General features: G+C 43.4%; 2 protein-coding genes across 4 annotated transcripts; one reads left to right on the top strand and one right to left on the bottom strand.

Moving 5' to 3' along the window:
* The first annotated feature begins 1,045 nt into the window (after positions 1-1,045).
* LOC118101350 (protein arginine N-methyltransferase 8-B) lies at positions 1,046-13,477 on the top strand. 2 transcript variants are annotated; one of them, XM_035147027.2, is made up of 10 exons: positions 1,046-1,859; positions 3,172-3,396; positions 5,219-5,374; positions 5,929-5,992; positions 6,650-6,792; positions 7,085-7,172; positions 8,605-8,720; positions 10,908-11,058; positions 11,878-11,999; positions 12,865-13,477. In XM_035147027.2, the coding sequence occupies exons 1-10, from the start codon at positions 1,791-1,793 to the stop codon at positions 12,883-12,885; spliced, it is 1,155 nt and encodes a 384-aa protein (XP_035002918.1). In that variant the 5' UTR covers positions 1,046-1,790; the 3' UTR covers positions 12,886-13,477. The 2 variants fall into 2 exon arrangements, with proteins under 2 accessions (XP_035002918.1, XP_035002917.1); XM_035147026.2 differs by having other exon boundaries at positions 12,652-13,477.
* cracr2ab (calcium release activated channel regulator 2Ab) lies at positions 12,525-25,790 on the bottom strand. 2 transcript variants are annotated; one of them, XM_035147020.2, is made up of 18 exons: positions 24,916-25,790; positions 23,840-24,136; positions 22,671-22,782; positions 22,254-22,446; positions 22,021-22,167; positions 20,671-20,761; positions 20,450-20,545; positions 19,514-19,701; positions 19,042-19,113; positions 18,762-18,810; positions 18,581-18,663; positions 17,590-18,301; positions 17,014-17,152; positions 16,472-16,553; positions 15,908-16,022; positions 15,424-15,525; positions 15,220-15,296; positions 12,525-14,417 (listed from the first exon to the last, which is right to left on the bottom strand). In XM_035147020.2, the coding sequence occupies exons 2-18, from the start codon at positions 23,990-23,992 to the stop codon at positions 14,330-14,332; spliced, it is 2,499 nt and encodes an 832-aa protein (XP_035002911.2). In that variant the 5' UTR covers positions 23,993-24,136; positions 24,916-25,790; the 3' UTR covers positions 12,525-14,329. The 2 variants fall into 2 exon arrangements, with proteins under 2 accessions (XP_035002911.2, XP_035002913.2); XM_035147022.2 differs by having other exon boundaries at positions 17,590-18,208.
* Positions 25,791-26,023: the final 233 nt, after the last annotated feature.

Raw genomic sequence — 26,023 nt, 5'->3', positions numbered from 1 at the left:
CAGGTTCAGTATTTTGCACTGAGATAAATGTTAAGGGGCCTAAACTACATCTTATTACAAGAGATCTGTCTCAATGATTCCTGGTTCTTTACAGTTTCTGACACTAGTTTAGTTTTACTGTACAGTGGAATTCAACAGGGTTGTTTCTCACATCTTTGTCTTTGGTATCAGATTTGTCAATCAATGGTCGTCTGCCCACTTCTTTCACTCCTGACTCCTGCCTCTGTGCTCCTGCCCCCACACTGGTGCGTGTTTGTGTGTGTGTGTGTGTGTGTGTGTGTGTGTGTGAATGACATATAAGATGCACACATTATCATTGGGAGTGATGTGTAGGCCGGTGTTTTTTTAAGCACCATCGATGCAGCTCATCCGTAACTGTGCCTAAAACCTGGTGTGTTTCATTGTGTTTTATTTTATCGTTTATGGGACACGAGCCCGTTTTTGGTGACAAATATCTTGTGATATTTCTCAAAACAGGTTGTGACTGATTCATTTTAGACAGTAGGTATGAAATGAGTGAGCAGCAGGATGTGGAAATCAGCAGTACACAATATATAAAGTTGATGCTGAAACAGTTATGAACCCTTCTTTCTTTTTAGGTTCGCAGCAGCAATATGCTTCCATACAGTGCATAGCCTTCTGTAACAATCATGGATGTATATAATAAGGAAACAATATGAAATTGCAGCTAAGGACAAACTGGTTGAACAGCTGTTTGTGTAAAAATCTCATTTCTAATTGGTTCTTGTCCTAGTCCAGCTAATTCTAGGACACCGGTCCTCGATTCTGATTGGCTGCTACGACAAAAAACAGCTATAGTACAAGTCAAAATGTGCACACCTGTGACTGCGTCCTAAATAATAAAAAAATACATGTAGTTATCTCTGCTGCTTATATTATTAAATCTATAATTTATTTAGGTGAAGACTGATAAAGCATCTTAATGCTTGACGTCGGGGTTGTTGTTGTTTTTTTCCAACATAGGCTCAAACACCTATGTTATATAATCCGGCAGCTGAGGAGCTGCGCTTCTGTTCCTGCTGGAAAGTGGAGTGAGGAGGCGGAGGAGAGCAGAGATTTATTTCCTTTAATGGCTCCAATTATTATATCCTCTCTCTCTCTCTCTCTTTTTAATAACGTTTGATTTCATCTCATCCGAGGGGCTCGTGTTTGGAACCCTTTCTTTTTTTTTTACTTTCTCGGGATCTGGAGATGTGAAGGGCGCACGGAGATGTGGATTGTGAAGGAGCGTCACAGCTGAGAGATGTCAAGTGTTTCCAAGCGGTGAAGAACACGAGAAGAAGGAGTTTTTTTCTCCCAGGGCGCCGCTGGGTGCCCACTATTCTTGGTGGTGGGTGACACTTTCATAAATGTCCCCGCGGGTAGCCGGATCTTTACGCACAGATTTGGGGTTCGTTGTTTGGGAACGGGGGACACCCAACCCGGTGCGCACCGGTGTTAACAGATCCACCGACTCCTGCTGGGATCTGACCGTCAACCCCTCAACTTCAACACGGTCTCTCCAGGCGATAGACGGCCCCCACTATAAGACAACCTGTCTCACATTTACAGTATGGATTACTGGACCGAAAATCGATTTAACAACTTTTTCTTAATGTGACTGAAACTGTGTCAACCGGCATCACACGTTTCCTATCATGACTTTCTTTTTCTGCGCACATTGGAGCCACATATTCGGTGATTCTGGGTTATTTCTGACACGTTTCGACTCAGAAACCAGACCTTCCCGATCACTTTGAGGAGTTGGTGCGTAAATCTCGTCGGCTCTCATGGGACTGAGGCATTCGTCGCGGTGTTTGCTGCTGCGGCGGAAGATGGCGGAGGCGGACAGCTCGGAGGTAGGGACCTTGTGGTGTCCTGCAGCCGGTTAACAGAGGGACCGCGGGGTGGGGGGGAACTGTCAGCCTCATTATTTGTATTGTGCTGACCGATATTTGACTTGATTGTTATTTATATCCGTGGTATCGTGGTGTCAAGCTCGTTTTTAGGAATCAGCGATGCTGCGATGGCGTGCGCGCATAGCAACGTGCACTTCCCGGTGTCCTGCAGATGATATGGAGAGGAGGATCTGAGCACACTAATGAAACTGCAGCAATAATAGTGATAGATGCAGGAGATGTGCAGTAATAATAGTGATACATGCAGAAGATGTGCAGTAATACATGTAGGAGATGTGCAGTAATAATAGTGATACATGCAGGAAATGTGCAGTAATAATAGTGATACATGCAGGAGATGTGCAGTAATACATGTAGGAGATGTGCAGTAATAATAGTGATACATGCAGGAGATGTGCAGTAATAATAGTGGTACATGCAGGAGATGTGCAGTAATAATAGTGGTACATGCAGGAGATGTGCAGTAATAATAGTGATACATGCAGAAGATGTGCAGTAATAATAGTGGTACATGCAGGAGATGTGCAGTAATAATAGTGGTACATGCAGGAGATGTGCAGTAATAATAGTGGTACATGCAGGAGATGTGCAGTAATAATAGTGGTACATGCAGAAGATGTGCAGTTCAGGTTAAATGATCAGATTGCACATATTGGTTGATCCCATGTCCTCTGTCCGTGGTGCTGAAAGGAACCTGCTTCCTTTACCGTCTGTCTGTGGAATTACTTACTGACTGTATATGATTTTATTGATTATCGACTGCTTATCATAGGGTTCACCTTTCCACTCGCATTTAATTGTTTCACCAAGTGCACCACACTATTTTGGACATCAACACATTTCCAATTTGTAGCCTATTTTGTTTGCAAAGTGAAATATACACACTCAGATTACGTACATTTATTGGCTTCCCCTGTTTTATGGTGCATGTACAAAAAGAGAATTAGAAATGCTCTGTTTAAACATTTGACCTGCAAATAAATTATTCATATATTTGTATCATATATTCGTCCCTCTCTGTATTTTTTTATTTATTCAATTTTTTTGTTTTATTTGGGTGTGGTTGTCATGTAGGTAATTAGAGGTATCCACACCCGACAAACCTTTTATTTAATTTGTGTTGTATTTAGGTCGTTTGAAATCTGTACATAAACTAAGCTTAACTAATTCATCTGTTCTTCTGATTATCCTTCTGTAATTTTCTTCCATAAAACCCTATCCTGTTTTAAAACTGTACCCCTCTCCCCTCCAGCGGCAGGAGCCTGTGACAGCCCCCCTCTCTCAGTCTGCTCAGCCCTCCCCGCTGCCTAAACCAGTGCCTACCACCCACCACATGCCATGCGTCCCCCACACGCCTCATGTAGCAGCCTTGTCCACCTGTCCCGGCAGGGGCAAGATCGCCAAGTTCATCAGCCCGGAGGAGATGACATCACGGGACTACTACTTTGACTCTTACGCCCACTTTGGCATCCATGAGGTAGGGCGGACCGTGACGAGCAGCTTGGTATGATCAGAGTAAAACAATGACACCAGATGCTCCCTGTTCTGTTGAACCTGATGCCGCTCATCTTTGCCAAGGAGCTTCAGCAATGGTAGTCTGGCTCTCAGTCAGCACAATATGTCAAGAAAACAAAAATTAACAGCAACAGATTTGCATCAACAGACAGGCTTTGATTTTGCAGTAGTGATCCAAATCTTCTATCTGGCATTGATGTGTTTTTTTTTTTAACGCAGATTCTCAGTTCACTGGATCTGACAATCAGTTTGTGAAGTGCACGAGCCAAGTTTAAGACCAGACAAGTGCAAAACAAAGCGATCATCCACAAAGAGTTGTCAGTACTCCAGCGCTTTGAGATCTCCTGTCTCCACATGCGTTCTAACAAAGCAGGAAATCAAAAACGAGACAACTCGAACACACCTTTAGAAGTTAAAAGCTTAACCTCCTGTAAACAATTATTCCCCTTAATGGAACCATTTAAATTCTCTGGAAAAATGATTTTACCGAAATGTAATGGTTTCTTCCACCCCTGCAGAAAATCTCATGGAAATCGGTTGGGAATTTTTTCTGTTGTCTTGCAAAATAACAAACAACAAATAAACACCCATGAAAACAAAACTATATATCCACCAACGAACGACCAAACATTAAGGTTCGAGTTGAATGTGGTGGAGAGTGTCTCCTATAGCTGACAGCAGAGGAGGGTTATTACTGCAGCAGTTTCACCGGCTCTTCATAAATTAAACCAATCCCTGTCGCTCTTTTACAGTCGTCTACAGTGAACTGCTAAATACAATTTTTAGAGCTACACCCAACCTAATGACCTTGATCTGCAAAATGAGGGTGGTGGAAAAGTTTTGCGGACATATAGACCTTTTTTTAAATAGAGTCCATATTTAGCATGTGGGTCAGGTTTTTGTCTGCTTGCAGACAAAGAGAGTGGCCTGATTAGAGGAGTGTGAAGCAGAAGAGAAGAAGTGAAAGTGGGATGTGTGAATGGGCTCGGGGAGATGGATATCAGGCGCTCCCCAAAGGTTTTTGTGTCGTACTCCTGCCTATTTCAAGAAGCTCCGCCACTGTCATGGAGACCTTTGGCCTAAATACTGCATTTTCTGCACCATTACACATGAAACGTGTTGCCGGGGAAACTGTACATCTGTTGTTTCAGTTTTTGCATCATTTGCATGTTCATTTTGTAACTTCATATATACTTTTGGGCATTTTTATAAATCCCACTGTTGTCTAGTATAGCGGACTAATTTGACACATCCATCAATAATCAAATTAGATTTGCGTAGCCCATATAAAAAATAAATCACAATTTGCTCACAGAAGAGGCGTATCAATGTTTTATATTTTTACAAAAGAAAATGTCTGAGAGAGATGAATGGAGCAGTAATGACAATTATAATGATAGAGGTGTTGTCAGTAATGTTAGGCTCGGATATGTGAGTAGACATGTTGTATATTAATCCAGTTCTAATAATAATCCACAATCAGCCGCCGTCTAAATCACGATCCATGATACAGATCCACAATCTGGATCCACAATCCTGATCCATGAACCAGGATGTTTCTGTGTCTGCCTCTTGAACAGAAACTGGGAGATGATTATGTGAAAGAACAACACAAATGAAATGTCTTAGAAAGATATTAGACATGTATTAGAAATATTTTCACCATGTCAACACTGCAAACCCCATTTGAGAACCACTGCAGAATAGAATCTGTGATTAAAGACGTGAAAAACCTTGATTTATCACGGCTATGACATCTCGGTATTGTCTCCATCTTGAAACAGGAGATGCTGAAAGACGAGGTGCGGACGCTGACCTACCGGAACGCCATGTACCACAACAAGCACGTGTTCAAGGACAAAATCGTCCTGGACGTCGGGAGTGGAACGGGGATCCTCTCCATGTTCGCCGCCAACGCCGGCGCCAAACACGTGTACGGGGTGAGGCAGATACATGCACCCCTGCAAATCAAATACTTCTTTGTGATCATCTGTCAGTTTTGGGATCTTGTTTAAAATTCTATAGGAGAGAAAACACACACACACACACCCATTCTGTATCCAAATTAAATATCATATCTGACACAATCCTACCATTTTTTTAAATTTCCTCTTCAGAGCCAGTCGCTAGAAATTGATAATCTCTCTCAGACAATCTTACTCACAGAGGCACTGAGAACCATCTGGCTCCCCTTAGAGCCGCAAGTCACGGGTTATACATTACCACCAGTGTCTCCCACAGTTATGTATGATTCATATGCTACATTACACCCAGGGATGGGCGAGCAAAGTGATGTATTAGTTTCCATGCGGCGCGGGGTCTGCGGTGACCAGGGACATAAGTGTTTCGATGGATTATCAGAGTTTGATTAGATTTGTCCGTGGTCTCATACCCTAAAGGTGAGTCTGCTGGATATGTGGAGGGAATGTGGTGGATAACGCCCCCTGGTTGTTCTGCACAAGAAAATCTTCCTGTCTCCTTTTTTCGCCCACAGATAGAATGTTCAAGTATATCTGAATACTCAGAGAAGATTATCAAGTCGAATCACCTGCACAATGGTAAGTTTAAGCGTTTTTTTTCCATGACTACAATGCTCCTTATATCCCTGTGTCTGAATGCAGAACGGTGTGAGGACACGTATATTAGGAGTGGTGTGAAAAATATGCATATTTCCATCATCGCCGTCACGCCCCGACAACATTAGTCACAGCTCTGATGGTTAACTGGCAGCTCGTCTCTGATGTCAAATAACCAGGAGCTCCGCCATCAATCAGAACTCCCGCAGCGGCGCTGATTGCCGTTGTAAAACATGGCCCTGGACGTCACAGACGGAGGTCTGGCAGCAGTTGATTGGTTTTTGCAACCAGCACGGTGGAAATTAGACGGGTTTTTGTTTCATCTCTTTCATTTTCATATCGTGTACAGAACTTTATTTATAGTCCAGTCACTGCAAATAATAATCATCCACTCAGTATCCAAGCACATTAGATGAAATACTGGTTACTGATCAGCAATAAATAAATAGATGATGAAAGTTTTCTACCACCCCAGTTTTTCTTAGTAGTGACATGGTTTAGACAGAGACAAGACGGACAGAGACGGACAAGAATGCAAGAATGCAGCCTTGAGGCATGAGTCCAGTTATTAAGCTGGAATGATTTACATTAACATAACCATTTGTCGCCCTGTGTTTTTTGTGGCTCTCCGCACCACAGTCATCACCATCTTCAAGGGCAAGGTGGAGGAGGTGGAGCTCCCCGTGGAGAAGGTGGACATCATCATCTCGGAGTGGATGGGCTACTGCCTCTTCTACGAGTCCATGCTCAACACCGTCATATTTGCCAGGGACAAGTGGCTGGTACGTTGGTTTGCCCGCTGTTTGTAGCTGCTCGCACAAATAAGGCTTCTGACACATTAACACACCAGCCGGCGTTTAAGGGGAGGATTTACCGTACGCTCATGTGCGTGCGTCTGCTGCCCAGATGCTGAGGTCATACACGAGTGATCTGGTTTCTGAGCTCAGTAGATGCCTGCAGGCTTTTAAACCCCACCATTCGCGAGCGTATGTTGATACCATGTGTGTGAACGATGAAGATGATGGACGGCCTTTTGTGGTGCGTCCGCCGATATGTGAAGCTTCTCTCCCGCAGAAACCCGGAGGCCTGATGTTCCCCGACAGGGCCGCTCTCTACGTCGTCGCCATCGAAGACAGGCAGTACAAGGACTTCAAGATTCACTGTGAGTAGTCACCGTGTTTTCTTTTTGTAAAGTCATCGCCTTTTTTATGTCTCCATCTCGCTCGGTTTCCCCTCTTAGCTGCGCATAATAAATGATCATTGTGCATCCATCCTCCTTCCATTAGCTATAGCACATATCCTTTGAGGGTCGCTGGAGCCGATCCAAGCCGACGTTGGGCGCCGGCCAACAAAGGAGCTTTCGTGCTCACATTCACACCTACAGGCAAAATAGTTAACCTGAACCCAAACCCCACACAAGGTTCCTATAGCCTGCAACTCGCAGATTTATTCAGGTTATAAGATGATTTAATTAGTTCCTATAGTGGTGATTTGGAGGCAACTTCATCATCTCGTTAGGTTGAAATGGATAAAACAAGTAACTGCCAATTCTGCCATCCCCTATGAGAGAGAGAGAGAGAGAGAGAGAGAGAGAGAGAGAGAGAGAGAGAGAGAGAGAGAGAGAGAGATGCATGTACAGGAAGAGGATCTGCGTGTGCAGTTACAAAGAAATAAAGATTAGATGGCAAATTTGCTAGCACACAGCTACCTATGTACATTGGCGGGCAGGGACCAGCATTAGCATTGAGTGGCGTTTATGTCCTTTTTAACAATATTGAGTTTTTCTCTTTGCTCCGTTTTGTTCTCCACAAACTGGCTCAGCATCAATGAAGCCGTTAGTTATGACAGTGTAAAAACATGGCTTTTTAGAAAGTAGCACCAAAAGTGAGTTTATTCCACAGTGCATTCTTTGCTCCAAACTCACTCCATGTGTTCAAATACCTTTCGCAGCAGGAGCGCTGAGCTTAATCTTAGAATCTCGATCAAAGCACCAACTCAGAATCTGGGTCAATAACTTCTCCTGAGTTTCCTGTCACTGCACAGGTGGTCTGGCCTGCTCTATTCCACGTAGGAACATACTTTCACACGAATCCTAAAATAATTCCTCCCACCCGTACCCCCTGCGCTCTTATTTTTAGCATCTCTCTGCGTTGGTGGCCTCCTCCACGTCGCCATCATGCAGAATTAGTGTTTGGGCCCCCTGACAAAAACCAGGTGGAGTGGAGGGACAGAGGGAATGGAGGAAGGAATGCTTGTTCTGTAACATTTCAACCCAAATTCTATTTTAAAAAAAACGTGCCAGACATGGTGGAGGAGGAAGAGGAGGAGGACGCCGGAGTCTATTTTCAGGAGGGCTCGTCTTTTTCCACCCTGGATAGACAGCAAGACAGCATGAGTGCGAGGCTGTTCTTCCTGGCAGGAGTTAAGCGCTCGGTTTTATTTTCTCTGCTACCTTTTATTGTGCTGACAGCTTGGCAGGGACAAAGAGAACAGGGCTTTCCAAAAAGAGAAAAGCCCTGACAGCACATACTGTGTGCACGTGTGCCCACACGGGTGGTCTGGGCCTCAGATGTTTTTTCTTTGCGTGTGCACAGGGTGGGAAAACGTGTACGGATTCGACATGAGCTGCATTCGCAACGTGGCCATCAGAGAGCCTCTGGTGGATGTGGTAGATACCAAGCAGCTGGTGACCAACGCCTGCCTCCTGAAGGTAAGAAATGTTCACGTATACATGCCACAGACTGTATATAAAGAAGGACCACACATAGACTGTGTTTAAAGATGGCCGATATATAGACTATATTTAAAGATGGCCGATATATAGACTATATTTAAAGATGGCCGATATATATAGACTATATTTAAAGATGGCCGATATATAGATGATATTTAAAGATGGCCGATATATAGACTATATTTAAAGATGGCCGATATATATAGACTATATTTAAAGATGGCCGATATATAGACTATATTTAAAGATGGCCGATATATAGACTATATTTAAAGATGGCCGATATATAGACTATATTTAAAGATGGACGACACGTCAACTGAATATAAAGATGGACGATATATAGACTATATTTAAAGATGGACGATATATAGACTATATTTAAAGATGGACGATATATAGGCTATATTTAAAGATGGACGACACGTCAACTGTATATAAAGATGGACAACACAGACTATATTTAAAGATGGATGATATATAGACTTCATAAAGATGGACGACACATAGACTGTATACGGAGGGAAAAGGAGACATGTACACAGTCTATGATTCCTGCATGATGAACGAGTGTGAACGCACGCTGCCATTTTGTTGTATACATTTGAAAAAACCTGCACGTTAGACAGACAAGCAAAGTTTCCCCTCTTTTGTGTTTTGCCACCGAGTGAATGAACTCATCCACCCCGTCGGCTGAGACCATTTTCTGGGACATAATAGAGGTTTGTGTGGAGCTGCAATAGTCTGCCGCTCTGTTTCCATCCTCGAAGATAGAACAGTGGGCTTGTCCTTTATCTCACAAATGAACAGAGGATAAGAGCATTGAGGGAGGCGATAGCTTTTTTTTTGTTTGTCCCCTCCATCTTTACTTTCTCTTCCCATTGACTTTCCTCTGTCACTCGTCCTTTTCACCGCTTTATATCACGTTTTCTCTTTTTCTATTTTGAAACATGCGATATTATCCTAATGTCTCTTTCTTCTTATCTGTTTTTCGGGTAATTTATTTAGCCTCATTTCCCATTTTCTCCTTCTAAAATCCTCACCTCCTCTTACCGTTCGTGCCCGGTCACAGTCTCTGATTTGAACAATGTCAGGCCTCGCTGGTCCGAGCGAATAGGGAAGTCTCACTCCGTCTCTCCCTCTGGTGAAATGTCACACGCGAGCAGCGGGAATGAGACGAGCTCTCCGTCACCTGGATGAGCACAAAGGAGGGTTCCTCTTGTGTTGGAAAAAGTTAGTTTGGAGGTTAGTTTTTCACTTTTCAGCCTGGAAACTAACTCTCACTGCCTGTATCTCATATTCAGGGCGTACTCCCCCCCCCCAACCCCCCTCGCTGCCAGCCACCTCAGCCCGTCGTAATTCAAAATGCCACTCACTCCTGTCATGCTGAAATTACAAAGTCGCTCCCAGGGATTTTTCTTTTTCGCTGGATATGAAGCTGGTCTGGTATCACTGGAAAGGACCGAGGTGTTAAATCGCAATTTGTCACGTTGACGCCACATGGCCGGGCGACCAAACGCCAATAGGCCTGGCGAGATGAACAGGTCCCCCCGTCCCACTCACCCTCTAAAATACAACATCATCTACATGCTAGGTAGAGACACTCCCCCCCTGCTCCCCTATTCTGCTCCCGTGTGTGAAGCTTGGCAGGCAAGAAAATGTGATACTTAAATTTGAGGCCATATTTGTCAGGCAGTGCTCGATATAGACACACACACACACACACACACACACACACACACACACACACACACACACACACACACACACACACACACACACACACACACACACACACACACACACACACACACACACACACACACACACACACACACCTTCCCTCCCTTAGTAGACTTGATGGAGGACACCCACACAGCATGTGTACTGTGAGCAAGCTTCATTTGGCAGCCCATGATTCAACCTGTGGGCTTTCACACACACACACACACGCACGCATATAAAACACATATAAAACATCTCGCAATGTTAAAGAAAGCAAAAATTAAATTCTTGGATCCACCAACTGATTCGGATCCACACCAACGTGAAATGGTTTCTTTCCTGACCCGTATCACATCCTCCCACCAAGTTTTGTGGAAATCCATCCAGTGGTTTTTGCGTAATCCTGCGATAAAAATAAGACTTTATTTCATTTTGCAGGAAGTGGACATCTACACCGTGAAGCCAGAGGACCTGTCCTTCACCTCAGCCTTCTGTCTGCAGATTCAGCGCAATGATTACGTCCACGCCCTGGTCACTTACTTCAACATCGAGTTCACCAAGTGTCACAAGAAGACGGGATTTTCCACCGGTGAGTCGAGGCCTCACAGGTAGAACACGGACACTTAATTTATCACAGATATCTGTCTCTGACATTTCGGCTGCAAAACCAAAGCAAATGAAACAAAAATGTTGCCATAAAAACGTGTTTCTCGATTCTTTTGGTTTACTGACCCTCTGAGTTTTGGCGAGGAGGCCAGAAAATGCAGGTATTTATAATAGACTACATGAAGAACACATGATGGGAGAGACTGGGAGGTTTAGTTTTCCACGTTCTTCTTCACCCTCATGTCCAACAAGCCTCTGAATTTCTCCAGTTTTTTTCCCCGAGCAGCAAATCAGAAACTATTAATAGAAGCCTCCTTGCACTTCAGCGTCTTAGCTCTCGGCTACACTCTGCTGGCGTTGCACGAGTCGACCTGAACACGAGCACCGAGCACTTCTCCGGTACAACTTCATCGACGACGCCTATGACTAGTAGCTGTTATGTAAGTTCATGTTAATACATGTGTGTAGCCAGTGCTTACATAATACTGTGTAGAGGAGGCTCTATGTTTGGCCGAGTCTGTCGGGCCCGAGGCTGAGCATCACTGAGGGAGTTCTCTCCTCCGTGTTTCTCCCACTGGATGAGTAAGAATTCAGTTGCTTTGCAGTTACATTTTGTCCACGTGAACACAACCCGAGGACGTTTTGTAAATCTTTGCTTTTCCTTTTCTCTTTACCCATGTCCTCTCCTCTCTGCTTCACCCCTTTCCTGTTTAAACCCATTTCCCCTCCTCTCCTCTCCTCTTTTCCTGCTTCTTTTCCGTCCTCCCTTTCACCTCCCTCCTTCTCCCCTCCCTCTCCGCAGCTCCAGATGCTCCCAGCACTCACTGGAAGCAGACGGTGTTTTACTTGGAGGACTACTTAACTGTCAAGAAAGGAGAGGAGATCTTTGGCAGCATCACCGTCCGGCCCAATGAGAAGAATGTGGTAAGACTCATCAGATAATTGGCACCAAGTTGAAGTCGAAACACCACAATGTAAACCGAAGGGCGCTCCGAGAGTGCATACCTCCTCCGAGGCTAAAGCCCCGATCTCGCCTTGGTAAAGAAATAGCCCGTTTATCTAAATTCACGCCAAAATGTAATATAGCAAGATATTAAACAGAAAGAGAAGTAGAAGAATTAGTATCTACTTCTCTGCCTTAGAGAATAAGCACAAGTAAATGTACCAGGTAGTATCAGTCAAAAGCATTTAGCAATTTATCAAAATTTTGTTAGATTTTAAGTTTAATTACTCAGAAAGTGGCCTCTGATAGTAATATCATTTAACGCATTATGTTTTCGGATAATTATTACAGACGTTAATCTGTAAATAGCCTTTTACTCTTACTGTACTATAACTACATTAAAGTAGGGCTGATTCGAAATATTTTATATGGTCTTGATTTATTTAAGTTAAGTTTTGTAAACTAGTGTGTTTTTGTGTGTAAAATCTTAATAAGTAACGAGTGAATACAAGTAAAATATATATTTTATTCATACTTAAGTACAGGGTATTACAGTTACTTTGCACCACTGGATTTAAATACCTGTTGTTGTTTGTGAAGGTTTTATTTACGTGGACATTTTATCTTTGGCAGCGTGACCTGGAGTTCACCCTCGAGCTGGACTTTAAAGGACAGCTCTGCGAGGCCGCCCTCTCCCACGACTATAAAATGCGCTAGGAACAACACGACGACAGCAGCGGTGGCGGCGCTCTGGCGTGGACGTTCCCGCGGCCCCTCTGGACACATCTGGAGAGGGGGGGGGGAAGGGCTCAGGCTCCCAGACACGAATCTCAGCTGGCTAACGAGGGTGACCCCGGACAAATCTGATTGGATGCCACTATGCCAGCAACTAAGCGATGTCACCAGAATAGGCAAGTCTTCTTATCAGCAATAGTTCCATCACGTGAACCAACTCGATCGACCCGGGCACATCGTTGAATGTAACCTCTGAAAATAACTTGAGTATTTTTTTCTCGACTTTTAATTTTTTGGATTATAAAATTTAAAAAAGCATTTAAGAGTCTTTATATTGTTAGTGCAGCTAATTGAAAAGTATTGATCTGTGTGATGTTGAAAGGGTAAGAGCACAGTCATTACCTGTTTTTACTTAAGTTATTGTCAAGACTGATGATTTTTGTGTGTAATTGTATTGAAGGAACAGTGATTTTTTTTTTGTTGTTTCATTATTTATTCGCATTTGATTTTTTGTTGCTGTTGCTTTATTGACTTCAGGAAGATGAACTGTAATTCATTTATTTATTTTCATTGAGGACAATGATTCAGAACAACTGTACTTTGGTGCCAGAATAAAACAGAACAACGTCTCCGGGCAGGAACCAACACACAGATGCAGCACGTCGTGAACCACTTTGTGTCGGAAAGAACGTGATGAATAAAATGACAAAGAATCAAAGGCAAATATTTTCTCTTTCTATTGATTTCATTTTGATTTAAAACCATTTCAATGAATTTTGAATAATGTGCAAACTAACGCTGATATTTTGCAAAATAAATGTTTAGGCCTCTTGTTCAGAAGGAAACGATTGAAGTCACTTACATTTTTTTTTTTTTACAAACTATATACAAGAGAAAGGTTGACAAGAGAAGAAACTCGCTGAGCATGCTCACAATGTTCTCCTCTGGTATTTGACATTTGTTGATGTAGACTATATCGCCACCTACTGGCCCGGCATGCTTGTTTGAGCATTAGTAGTCGTTTTTGTTTCTTCATCTGGACGGAGATATTTTGCAAAACGAAGATCGTGTGGACGGAGAATTCTTTTATTTTGTTTTTTAAACGGAGTGAAAATATTAATTAAAAATATATATATATATTTCCAGTAGTGTCAACAGGGCCTGAGACTTTAAAGCTAAAATTCAGTTATAAAAAGCCTAAAGTATATTTAGGATTTTTCTCCTCGGTGAAGGTTATTGAAAGTAATTATTTTACAGAAAATATTTGTATTTTAAATCTTGTTGACAGCACAACTGTAACATGGCATCAAAGCGTTATTTACATGAAATAGTGCAGCACCTTAGTTTCACTGCAGATCACTGCACTCATCTTCACCATTTAAGCTCGACAGCAGTTTTTTTTCCGTCCATCGTCACTAAATCTCTGAGCCAAAATGGCGGCGATCTATGTCAAGGTCCTTTACACAAGTAGAAAACTGATTTCACCGATATCTTCTAATAATGCAGGTTCGGAAGGGATCAGAAAACGATTTCTTCCAAAGTTTTAGCTGTTTTCTTTGTGTCGGTGCATGAGTCTTCACTTGCAGCAGAGTTTCTTCTTCACGGGCTGAGTACTGAGGCTGACTGTCGTGTCTCTCACCCGGTCCTCCTGCTCCATTAACACTCTGAGGAAAGACAGATGGAGGAAGAAAGGGAAGACGCTGTCAAACAACGGTGACGCCACCACAGATCAACTTCCTGACAAAGAACAAATGACCATCTAGCACTCTGTGCTTTTTTGTGCCTCTGCACCGGCGACACCCAGTGGCCGGAGGTGTTATGTTTACGGGTTGTCTATCCATCCATTTGTCCCATTATCATGAACAAGATATCTCGAGAACGCCTTGAGGCAATTTCTTTAAATCTGGTTCTAAAATTCACTCTGATTCACAGAGAAACTGATTCGATTTTGGTGGCAAAAGGTAAAAGGTCAAGGTCACAGCGACATTATGTTCTCGTAAAAGTATATATCAGGAAAACCCTGACCCCTGAAGGAATTCACTTAGACTCAAGGATGACGTGATTATAATTTGGCGGTACAACATCAAGATGACTGTGACCTTGTGAACACGTTATCTTAAGAAAGCCTCGAGAGAATCCCTTCAAATTCAGTACAAATGTTCACTTAGACTCACTAATTAACTGATTAGATCTGGGTGGTCAAAGGTCAAAGGTCACTGTGGCCTCACAAAACATGATTTTGGCCTCTTGGGGACTTTCTTCAAATTTTGACCAGTTGTCCCCTGGACTCAAAGATGAACTGATTAGATTTCAGAAGGTCTCAGGGACCTCATTTGAGTTTGGAAATAAAATATATGTAGACTGAAACTGCACTGGTTGGAGAAGGCATTGGCTGTTCTGGCCATGCACGTGAATCTGTCTGTTTCTTACATTACGCACTGACTTGATAAACAGCCGTGATCTTACCTGGCCAGGTGCGTCAGGGACTCGGTCACGTTCTTGCCTGTGTAGGCACTGACCTCGAAGAACATCACCTTGTTCTCCTGCACAGGACACGTCGCCAAAGACAAAGTTGGAACGGTCAATAAAGAATCGGGAACCAGTCCACTGCACTTGACATCATTTTGAGTGTAAGCGTCAATTATCCAGGACATTTAGAGTTAAACTCACATAAGCCAGTTGCTCGGCTTCTTTAAATGACACCTCCCTCTTTCCATCCATGTCCATTTTATTGCCGATAAGGAGGACAGGGACCCCTTCTCCTGCAGCTTCCTAAAAACAAGATGGTTTAATATTGAGCATCCATCGAGTTAGGGGGATTTGCAAGACACAGAAAAAAAAAACGAATGAAGCAGAGGTCGATGTATCCTGACTTTTAGTCTGTGGTTTGGGTCAAGCTCTAAAAATCCATGGCTCCTTTAATATTGCTCCTTTAAGATGAGAATTGAAACCTATGCTGAACCTGTGGATAATTCAAATGCTAGACTTATCAATCACACTACATAAAAGGACCACAAATAAAAGAAATTCAGCTGTAAATATAAAAAAATTATAAGGTTAAATTAAAACCACTACTATCTTCACTTTCACCTCCACTCATGAAAGAAAAGCAGAGTTGGAGGAGACGTGGCAGGTCAAAGGTCAAAGGTCACACCTGGACGTTGATGAGCCAGGGTCGCACGGCCGAGAAGCTCTCCTGCACCGTGACGTCGTACATCACCACCACGCCGTCGGCTTTGCGGAAGAACTGCTTGGTTATGCTGCGGTACCTGCGTCGGATATCACCACGATTACTTTGTATGACTAGTAGCATATTTAATTTGACTCAAGTGCATTTGAAAAGACATTTTAAAAAGTGTAACAAAGAGATTTCAATCAAGTTTACTTCACAACAGTATTTAAAAATCCACTTTAGATGTGCTTTTTCGAATAAGGAAAAATACACATAGTATGCTGTACTTGGTAATTAATATAGATTTTAATTAATTAATGTGGCACTTCTGGATGAATTATACACTTTATTCATAACTGTAATTGAAGTATATTACAATATTTTGTATCTTTTACCTGGGACGACAAAAAGATTTTGAGGCATCGTTCAGATTTTGTCTAATTTAAATGATCATTTGTTGATTTTGATCTCTTTTTTTTTCTTTTACATTTTTCTTTCACATATTTTGGCTGAAATATGCATCTAAAAATAAAGACAAGAACTCACCTCTCTTGACCCGCTGTGTCCCAGAGCTGCATGGCAACCTGCATGTTGTCCAGGGTTAGTGTCTTCACACTGTAGTCAATACCTACATGACATACAATGACATCACCATGATATAGGGTTTTTATTTGGCGTCATTGCCTGGATGATAAAAGATGTTGCTGCATTTCTCATATGTTACTACTATTTGAAGACGAGAATTGCTTCTGACGGAGTAAACGAAGACAGAAACAGCGACTCCGGGGCCCGAGCGAGGTGCGGCCCTGACGGAGGGGTTGAACTAAGTGGAGATAACGAGGCCCCAGTGAGGATTTGGAAAGATGAAAGCAGAGAGAAATCCTTCAGAAGTGACATAATCTGCACAGTACAATGTGTGCCAGGGCTCTGAGACAGGCAGTGGGACTTCACAAGCCCTTTCATGTGACACTAAGTCGCCCTCCTCCGTGCTCGCATCCACAAACACAGGCGCGTACCTGCACATGCCACTCAGACGGGTTCAAAACAGCCACAGACTCTGTATTATTACAATACGTCTTTCTTCTCACCCACAGTAGCAGTGGTGGCCGGGTGGAAGCGACCCTCACAGAAGGAGCGCAGCAGCGACGTCTTGCCCACGCTGGAGTTGCCGACCAGGACGACTTTGAAGAGGCGGTCCGGGGCGAAGAGTTCCACTTCTCTGGTCTTCTGATGATGAAAGATCACGATCAGAATCAGAAATACTTGATTATCGACCCCCGGGGGAAACTGGGCTTTGTAACAGTTGCTCCAACCGAGAATAGAAATATAGACAAACGTGAACATAGCAAATTATAACAAATTATAATAAATAGAGACATAGAAAAAAAACGTATGAAGGTAGAAATGTGTGCATTTTGTACAACACACACACATATATACTGTACATATACACAAACAGTACATCCATACACACATATACATACACACATATACATATCTATACTGTACATACACACACACACACCTACAGTGCTTTAATGTGACACAAATTAATTTATTAAATATCGGTTTACAGAGAAATACATGTACATATGTGTGTGTGTCTATATATGTATCATTTATGTATAGGGCTATAGTTATAGCTATAGTGTGTGTGGACGTACTTGTTGCGTCTCTTTCCCTACAGGCTGTCCTCTCGGAGACATGGGCGTCTTTTTTGCCAGGCCAAGGCGGGATTTCCTCGCCAACGGAGCTTCCGCCGGTACCGGAACACGACTGGAGGTCGGGGCGGCGGGGACGTCTGCTGCCATGACAACAGTAGGCTCAATGTCGCTCTGTGCTGACGCTGCATCTTCCTCCTCATCGTCGTCCTCCTCATCCTCCTCCTCACTGAGCTGGTGCAGTAAGAGCTGGGGCCCGCCCTGGAGCAGGTGGGGTAGGTGATCCTCCTCGATGGAGATGACTCGACGGAGGGGCCACCCGTCTATTGGGGAGTCCAGCGCCTCCTCCTCTACCCCCGGCTTCTTCTCGACCTCCACTCGCCTCCCTCGTTCTCTGTCTTTCCTCGTCACCCTCTTCACTGGAGCCACCTTGCTGGGCCACCTTTTGGCTTTCGTCTTCACATCGTGCACTTTGGGAGGAGCGGAGTTGGCGCAGCCGTTGGATAAACTGGAGTTCTTCTTGGCTGCCGGGCGCTGCTGACACGCAGGGGCGCTGACCGGGGCGATGGAGGAGGAGGAGGAGAAGCTATTGGTTGTGGGGGTATTGGGGGTATCTTCCTCACTACAGGAGGAGGAAGCAACAAACACGATTTGAAGGTGCTCTCTGGGCAAGGCCTCCAGATACTGGAAGGACCCGTCCACCAAGAGAGGGGCTCTTTGGAAACAGAGGAGAAACAGAGGATATACTGGATCAATCCACTTGACTTGAACGAATGGAAATCTGGAGGCCAAAGTGCCCAAATATGTCATTTAAACAAAAACTGTTAATTTAGTTGATTTCTGGACGTGTATAGAATCAGATATCCTCTGTTTATCCTTCTTTCATAAATGATTTTCACATCACACAGAAGAGGAAATTCCTCTTTGACACACAGGAAAGAATCTGACAGGAGTGATTTGTGTTAAAAGAGAACAGAGACGACGAATGAATCACCTTTTCACCGGCTGGCTGGTGTCGTCGAACATGCTGCCGAGGCCCGCTCTCTGCTTCTGCTTCTTTCTGAGCGACGTTCGAGGCTTGTTTGAACAAAGAGGGATGTGTAGCAAAGATATGTTAATCAGTCGCGTAAACACCGTAACGGAAAAACCACTGCAATTAAGTGACATTGACTTACTACACCGCAGCAAATGTCTCGCTCGTCCTTCAAATGTTTGTTCATCTCTCTGGAATTAGAGAGAGGAGAAGAAAGTTGGAAATCTTTTCGATGGAAAATAGAAGAATAGAAGATCGCTCACTGGAACACTTTCCTGAAAATCCTTTAACTGCTTTTGGAATTTGATTTGTGATGTTTGCCAATTAGGGACCGAGCCACAAGCCAAAAAGATTTAAACCAATTACCACCCAGGTGTAAAAAAAGAAAGAAAAACAACTCATTTTGGACGACCCTATCATACCTGAGGAGGTCAAGCTGCTTCATGAGACTTTGCTTTTCTCTCTGCAGGCCCTCGGTTACTCTGTACATTTCCCTAAAACAAGACAGAGAAACATTCAGTTCCAGTAAAAGTACAAGTGAGAGAGTGTGTTTGAAGTATTTCAAACCTTCTGTGGCAACTTCTATCAGTGTTTTTTTCAAGTTTGAGCTGAGTTTAGGGTAAAGGTAAAGACTAAGTAAGGTTTAGACATATCTAAGACTTAACGGTGGTGAGGAAACACACTGTTAATGCAAATGATACTTAAATAAGTGCAGCGAGCCTGTGTGTGTGTGTGTGTGTGTGTGTGTGTGTGTGTGTGTGTGTGTGTGTGTGTGTGTGTGTGTGTGTGTGTGTGTGTGTGTGTGTGTGTGTGTGTGTGTGTGTGTGTGTGTGTGTGTGTGTGTGTGTGTGTGTGTGTGTGTGTGTGTGTGTGTGTGTGTGTGTGTGTACCCACATCTCCTTGTCCTGGTGCAGCCGGGCGGCCTGCTCCTGCAGCATGGTCAGCTGCTCCTGGGCCAGCCCCAGCTCCTGGCTGGTGCTCTCCAGCGCCCGCAGCAGCTCGTCGTTGGTCATCTTCAGCTTGACGTTCTCCACGTGGCTCTCCTGCTTCTCGCTGCTCAGCTCGCAGCACTGGAGCTCCAACTGGAGCAGGGGGGGAAATGTTCGCAGGAATGAAAACGCACTAATTCCCTGCGAGCGCACGAGCGTGCTTAGAGTATCCGAGGAGAAAAAGGGAACAGTTTCAATCTCCTCCCCACAGCACATGATGAGAGGGTAAAGATTAATACCACCTTTTCCATTGATGCACATTCTGCACATTATGGTGACTTTTATTTTTCTTCACAAAACCACAGAAACATCTTGCATCCACTGCTCAGTTTTTTCTGAATTAACAAGATTATTATGTCATAACATTTTCCTGAGAAAGCTCAAATTACTTCTTTCAATGACATCCATGTTACAGTAAAGCGTATACCTCCACCAAGGCCCCCAATAAAAGCATCTGGTATATTTAGTGGACTGATAATCTATAAGTGTGTAAAGTTTGGTACAGCTTGATTGAATATAAAGGTGGAGGTATGAGGGACATTATTATTGTTATTTCTGTATTACTTTATTTTTGAATTTATTTGCCTGAGATGTTTTATTTCAGTGCTAAGCCCTTTGTAACTGTGTTTTGAAAGTGCTGTATGAATGAAGTTCATTATTATTATTAACGTTATTAATATTATTACCATAACAAGAATATGATCCGTTTTGTATGATTGTGCCTTGTTACATCAGTATACATTAATGTGTGTAATCAATTGCACCAAGTCATTTTCCAGCTTCTGACTCTTTTTGTTGTCGTGTAACTTCGGTCACGTTGTGTTTGGAAACGTCCACTCACCCGCTTCTGTTTCTGGAAAATCTGCTCCAGCTCCTTCTCCTTTGAAACCAGTTGGTGCTCCAGGTCATGGCTGCGCAACTGAAGATGCTCAGAGTCCTGCGAAGGCCCGGGGGGGTGGGGGGGGAAAGAGTTTTTAAGAGCGCTCGTGTGGACGGCGTCACATGACTCAGAGTTGGAACATCTCAGCACAACAACATGACCACTTTGCAAAGCAGCTGTACCTTCAGCACCAGCCTGTCTTTCTCATTCTTGATCTGCGCCTCCATCTCCTCGTACAAATGGCGGATCTCGCTGTCGTGTGTTGCGGCCTTCCTGCAAAGAGGGACAGGGAGGGGACAGCGATGGGAAAACTGGTGAATGAACAGTGTGACATAATATCTATAGCATCTAGGAACAGTGTGGCTTTGTTGTCTCGGCTCAGCTTAAGCTCTGCATTTCTAATTACATGTGAATACTTAAACACACACACACACACACACACACACACACACACACACACACACACACACACACACACACACACACACACACACACACACACACTCCGAGTTTCATTTTTCAAAAGAATACTGAGCGGTATTTACATTCCCTCTGACGATTGTTAAGCCACTTAGTTAAGTCTGGAGGAAAAACAAGCTGTACCATGCGGTGCCATGGGAAAACTACCACATACATGTTTGACATCCCATCAACACGTGTGTACACACACACACACACACACACATCTGTAATGTCACATCATCTCAGTAATCATCACATGAGGTCCTCTCGCTTATTACGAGAGAAAAGCAATTCAAATACAGATCGAGTCACATTTCTCGCCGCCTTTCATGTTATTATATTAACGTGTTTCCACGGCAGCAGCAGGCGGTCGGACCTCGGAGCGAGCCTCCAGATTAGTGGTCATTTGACACGGATAACATTTGTTCTATAGAGAATTACAGGTAAATCTATGCAATCGCTCAAAGGCTGCAGGTCTGACACGGTGCAGTAACACACACACACAGACACACACATGTCACCCATTCTTTAGGTGGCTAATGACAGAGGAGAACATTATGGTACATGAAGTGCAGTACTTAAATGTTTCAAGTGTGAGAGCCAATTGAGAAATGAGAACTTTTAACCCTGCATCCACACACTGACTGAATTTCTATTTTATTTGTTTGTTTATTTATTTGATAGAGACAGATCTGACGAATCAAAAGAAAAAATACTGCAAATGAGGCAGAGTTAGCGATTTAAGCTCATTTCATCTGTTGTCCCTACAGCTACTTTTTACAAGGCAACCTGAAATGAAATACAATGACCTATGTTTCTACAAATCTAACCAATCGATCTAAAATCAACTTATTTGACTCTCCCTCTGAAGTATGTGAACATTTTCCTTGGTTATACACATTTTTCAGATTTGTATATATGGCCATTTTTCTCTGCTCCTCTCCTGCTACTCTCTCAATCTTCAAACTATAATGGTTTTGCGATATGAACAGGGTCAAACAAATAAAAATTGGCAGACAGCGAGAGTCGGTTTTCAGAGGGTTAGGACAAGAGTGCATGTGTGTTCCTACCTCTGGAGGGCGCTCTCCATCTCTTGTTTGTCCTGGTGGGCCTCTTTTATTTGGTGGGTGACCCTGGCCAGGAACTCCTCGAAGTTGGACAGGAGGTGAGGCTCGTCTCGCCGGAGCTCCGCCCAGAGACTGCGCACCTCACCTGGACTGAAGAGGCGTGAAAGCAGAATACATACATGAGTAAATGCATATATAGTAGAAATGCATATAAGCGTTTTTCAGTGATTACTCACTCCTCAAACACGTGACTGGCTCCCAGGCTCTCCAGCAGCATGGAGAAGTGACTCTCCTCCTCGTCCTCGCCTCCCGACAGCTTGGCCTCCCACTGGCTCTGATAGAGAGCCTCCTTGGCTCTGCACGTGGGGCTGGGGGCCCGATTGCTGTGGTCGTCGGCGATGGAGATCCTTCGGCCGTGCAGGAACTGACCTGAGACAGAGCAGCGTTTTCAAAATAAACACGAAAGAAGCATGTTTAGGACTTGTACAGGTGAAAGCTATTAAATCTATGATAAATAAAATATACTAAATGAAGCAATATTTGAATGCTGCGTAACTGACATCAATGAGTCAGTTCATTGGCTTTATGAAGCCCTCCATCCTCCTCGTCACTGTTATAATTGCATTTGAGCGTGCATGCAGTCTGAAACCTACTGAATCCTGAGGAGAAGACCTCCAGCGTGAGGTAACCTGTTCGCTCTGTGTCCAGGGAGTCGAACACGTCCTCCAGCTCGGCCGCAGACAGCGGCAGCTCCCTGTGGAGCCTCTGCAACGGAAAAACACACACAGGACATTTAAACTATGTTGCAACGAGCCAAACTGCACATGCATGATCAACAACCCAAAATGTGACACAACGTTCACCCTGAGCGAGGTCAGGAGTGAGAGTAGAAATAATTAAAGTCACTTTCATGGCATTACAATCAGTGTCCACATCAGAAAGCGTCTTAAAAGGCTTAAATATGCAGAGTCTGGCTCTGGAAGCCCTCAGTGGAACAACACAAACAACAGCAACAAAAGGTGTGAAGCTCAAAAGGCCCAGGTCCTAATTAACATAGAACACGGCTCGCTCACTGTTAGTGCTCTGAAGTGTGTGTGTGTGTGTGTGTGTGTGTGTGTGTGTGTGTGTGCTGAATCCTCATTATAATAATTATCCTCATTAACATTTCCATTAGCGCTGCTACTCTGCCACTTCACCCGCTGTTTTGATAGTGTTGAATGGGTGAAGTGCTGCTTTAACAACGGTGATGTAACGTAACTAAGTGTCTCCGACTCGTCGTGACATGAAACTGATGAAGCACGTTCCCGTTGTTCTCTGCAGAGGGTTAAAGTTAAAAATGGTGTCGTGTGAGACTTTTATTTGATTGTTTAGTTATTTCTTATGGTTCTTTTATCCTTTTCTTTTGCCATTTACCTTTATATGATATATTATATTTGATTGTATTATTTAGCTTTTTGCTTTAATTTGCGTTACAGCTCCTCACTGTTCTTGAAAGATGCAAAAGTAATATACCGAGAGATATTGAACTTTTGCTATATTGGCATTGATGAACAATATATTGTAATCATTATTTATATTTTTTTTTGCACAGTCATATAACTGGGGCTGACGACTGAAGTTTGAAAATGTTGAAATCGGGAGGTGTGAAGTTAGAAAGAAGCAAGTTCACAGAACCTCTGTAGGTTTTGACATAAGAGCTGATTAGCTGCCGTCTCAAGCTCTCAGTATATCCGTCCTCAAGTGCCTGGATTCCAAATAGTTTGCATATTTTCCCAAATGCCTTCTCAACCTTATTCAGACACACACACACTCTTTTCCTAACCCTCATGTCGGTGCGGGTGATGAAGCCTTTGCCCTCCACGTCGCAGGTCTGGAAGAACTCCTTGGTCTTGTCCAGGAGGGTGATGCGACCCCAGTCCGAGCTCCTCCTGCCTGGGCTCAGTCTGAAGCCGTTCACCCTGCACTCCTCCTCCATTGCCTCTCTGTTATTCTCTCTTTCTAAGGGCACTTGAGGAGCATGTACTTCTGCAATCAGACGTCCGGCCTCCTCACTGGCCCTGCATCCTGTGCTCTGGGGCTATCACGGTCGCCATGACGACAGAGACAGATGATGAGATCCCTGATAGCAAAGACGGAGACAAATATGACAGACTTTAAGGTCAAACTTTAAACTTCTCATCACCGCAAAAGGCTTCTTTGACACTGGTGGCGTTGCACAACTAATCGGAACATGAATGCAACAGTGCAACACTTGTTACAACTCTACAGTACTTCCCTTTTTCTAACTAGGCCCGGGACAAGCGGCTGAAAAAGATATGTAAACACAGTGTAAAGGATTATCTTAATACCCGGCCATACAGAACACATGACGGCGTAATACGAGCGGGACTGTGAGAGCGGTCACCGACAGGCAGGAAAATGAAAACGGTGCTGCAAGACTGTTTCATGTTTCCCCTTTGAGCTCTCACAGTGGCTCTTTTTGTTTTCCATCACAACGTCACGACTCAAGGAAAAAAGGGCTGAAGCGACGGGGTCTGTCCTGTCGGGGGGTTGTTAATGTGCAACAGGCGCCTGGTTTTGAACTTGGAGCTGGAAAAATGTGGTTTTAAGAGATCAAACGTCCCAATACAATACGAACGTGGCTGTGAAGAAATGACCTAAATAAATCCACGTTATCAGCAGCATCACGTGTATTTTAATTTGTGCAAACCCAATATAAAGGAAAAGTTCTTCTAAATAAGAAGTTTGAGGAATATGGAAAGTTTTTTTTACTGAATAACACGTTAAAAAGCTGGTCTCCTACAGCTTTTGTTTGATCTCGTCTTAATTCGGCCTATGAACACTTTCACGTAACAATCGCTTTTTCCAATAAACCAGAAAGATGAGTGAAGCTCTTACCTTTTCCCAAATGAAAGTGAAAAGCCTTTTTTGTTCCCTGCGCTCTCGGTGATCACCAGAGCAGCGGCCGCTCTCTGAGTTTAGGAAGTCTTTGCTTCAGAGATGAATGTGAGTCATTCTGCAACCATGTGATGTCATGAGGAAGCAGCCTGAGGCTTTTCAGCTTGCGTCCCTGCTGAGAGAGAGAGAAAGAGAGAGGGAGGGAGAGAGAGAGGGAGAGGGAGAGGGAGGGCTGCAGAGTCAACTCTCTATTTGAGGGCAACACGTATACAACATGTTTACATCCAGTGTAACTATGACGACAGCAGGATCAGGGTGTCGTGAACTTTAATGTGTCATTGACGGGTTTAATTCTGAATTTTTAAATGTCTACTTGGATCAGAAAATGTTTTTAAGGATTTCACTTCTTTATAAAAATAAAACTATGTGACTATACACAAATAATGGATAAGTGAAATATTATTTTCAACTGAAACTAATTTTCATTCCCCACTTCAAAACTGGAGTGGCACTCAGTAGAGCGCATAATGACACCACATTTAAATTCACTGGATCCAGGTTTTTATTTGGAGCTGCACCAAATTGCCCACACTCATAAAATATCAGTCTCCGAAACGTGCCTGTTTTTTTTCCCCCATCAAGATCCATGAATTATTCCATAACTGTATCACGAAATCAATGAAGATGTTGAAAAACACCTAATCTCCCCATGTTAAAGGAAGTGAAAAAATATAAGCCTGCATCTGCCCCCTGATCTGAATCTGCACCAAAATATATTGAGTTCTTCCCTGACCCATAATGCATCATTCCACTAAGTTCCGTGGTAGTCGGTCAAGTAGTTTCTGAGTAACACCATTAACTAACAGACAAACGCAAAAAAACACAACTCAAAAACTTAACCTCCTTGGCGGATGTAATAAAAGTTAAACTGGCTGACTGTTGACACATTTCTGATTAATGAAGTTTTATTCTGTGTTGCAGCAATTTACTAAAACTGATATTCATCGCTCATCCAAAAATAACTTACAGGAAACTCAAACATTTATTGATTGCAGTCACACACTGTAAATAAAGATGGACAACGCTTCTCCACGTCCTGAAATGATCT

The sequence above is a fragment of the Hippoglossus stenolepis genome, chromosome 22 (assembly GCF_022539355.2).
Source record: "Hippoglossus stenolepis isolate QCI-W04-F060 chromosome 22, HSTE1.2, whole genome shotgun sequence".
In the NCBI taxonomy this organism is placed as follows: Eukaryota; Metazoa; Chordata; class Actinopteri; order Pleuronectiformes; family Pleuronectidae; genus Hippoglossus; species Hippoglossus stenolepis.
This window is presented reverse-complemented; position numbering and strand designations above follow the sequence as displayed.

Excerpts from the sequence above, each read along its gene's own strand:
- LOC118101350 (XM_035147026.2), top strand. The coding sequence starts at position 1,791 with ATGGGACTGAGGCATTCGTCGCGGTGTTTGCTGCTGCGGCGGAAGATG. Across the intron at positions 3,397-5,218 it reads CCCACTTTGGCATCCATGAG|GAGATGCTGAAAGACGAGGT; the intron begins GTAGGGCGGACC and ends ATCTTGAAACAG. Across the intron at positions 5,375-5,928 it reads GCGCCAAACACGTGTACGGG|ATAGAATGTTCAAGTATATC; the intron begins GTGAGGCAGATA and ends TTTCGCCCACAG.
- cracr2ab (XM_035147020.2), bottom strand. The coding sequence starts at position 23,992 with ATGGAGGAGGAGTGCAGGGTGAACGGCTTCAGACTGAGCCCAGGCAGG. Across the intron at positions 20,762-22,020 it reads ATGGAGAGCGCCCTCCAGAG|GAAGGCCGCAACACACGACA; the intron begins GTAGGAACACAC and ends CCCTCTTTGCAG. Across the intron at positions 16,023-16,471 it reads GACACAGCGGGTCAAGAGAG|GTACCGCAGCATAACCAAGC; the intron begins GTGAGTTCTTGT and ends TATCCGACGCAG.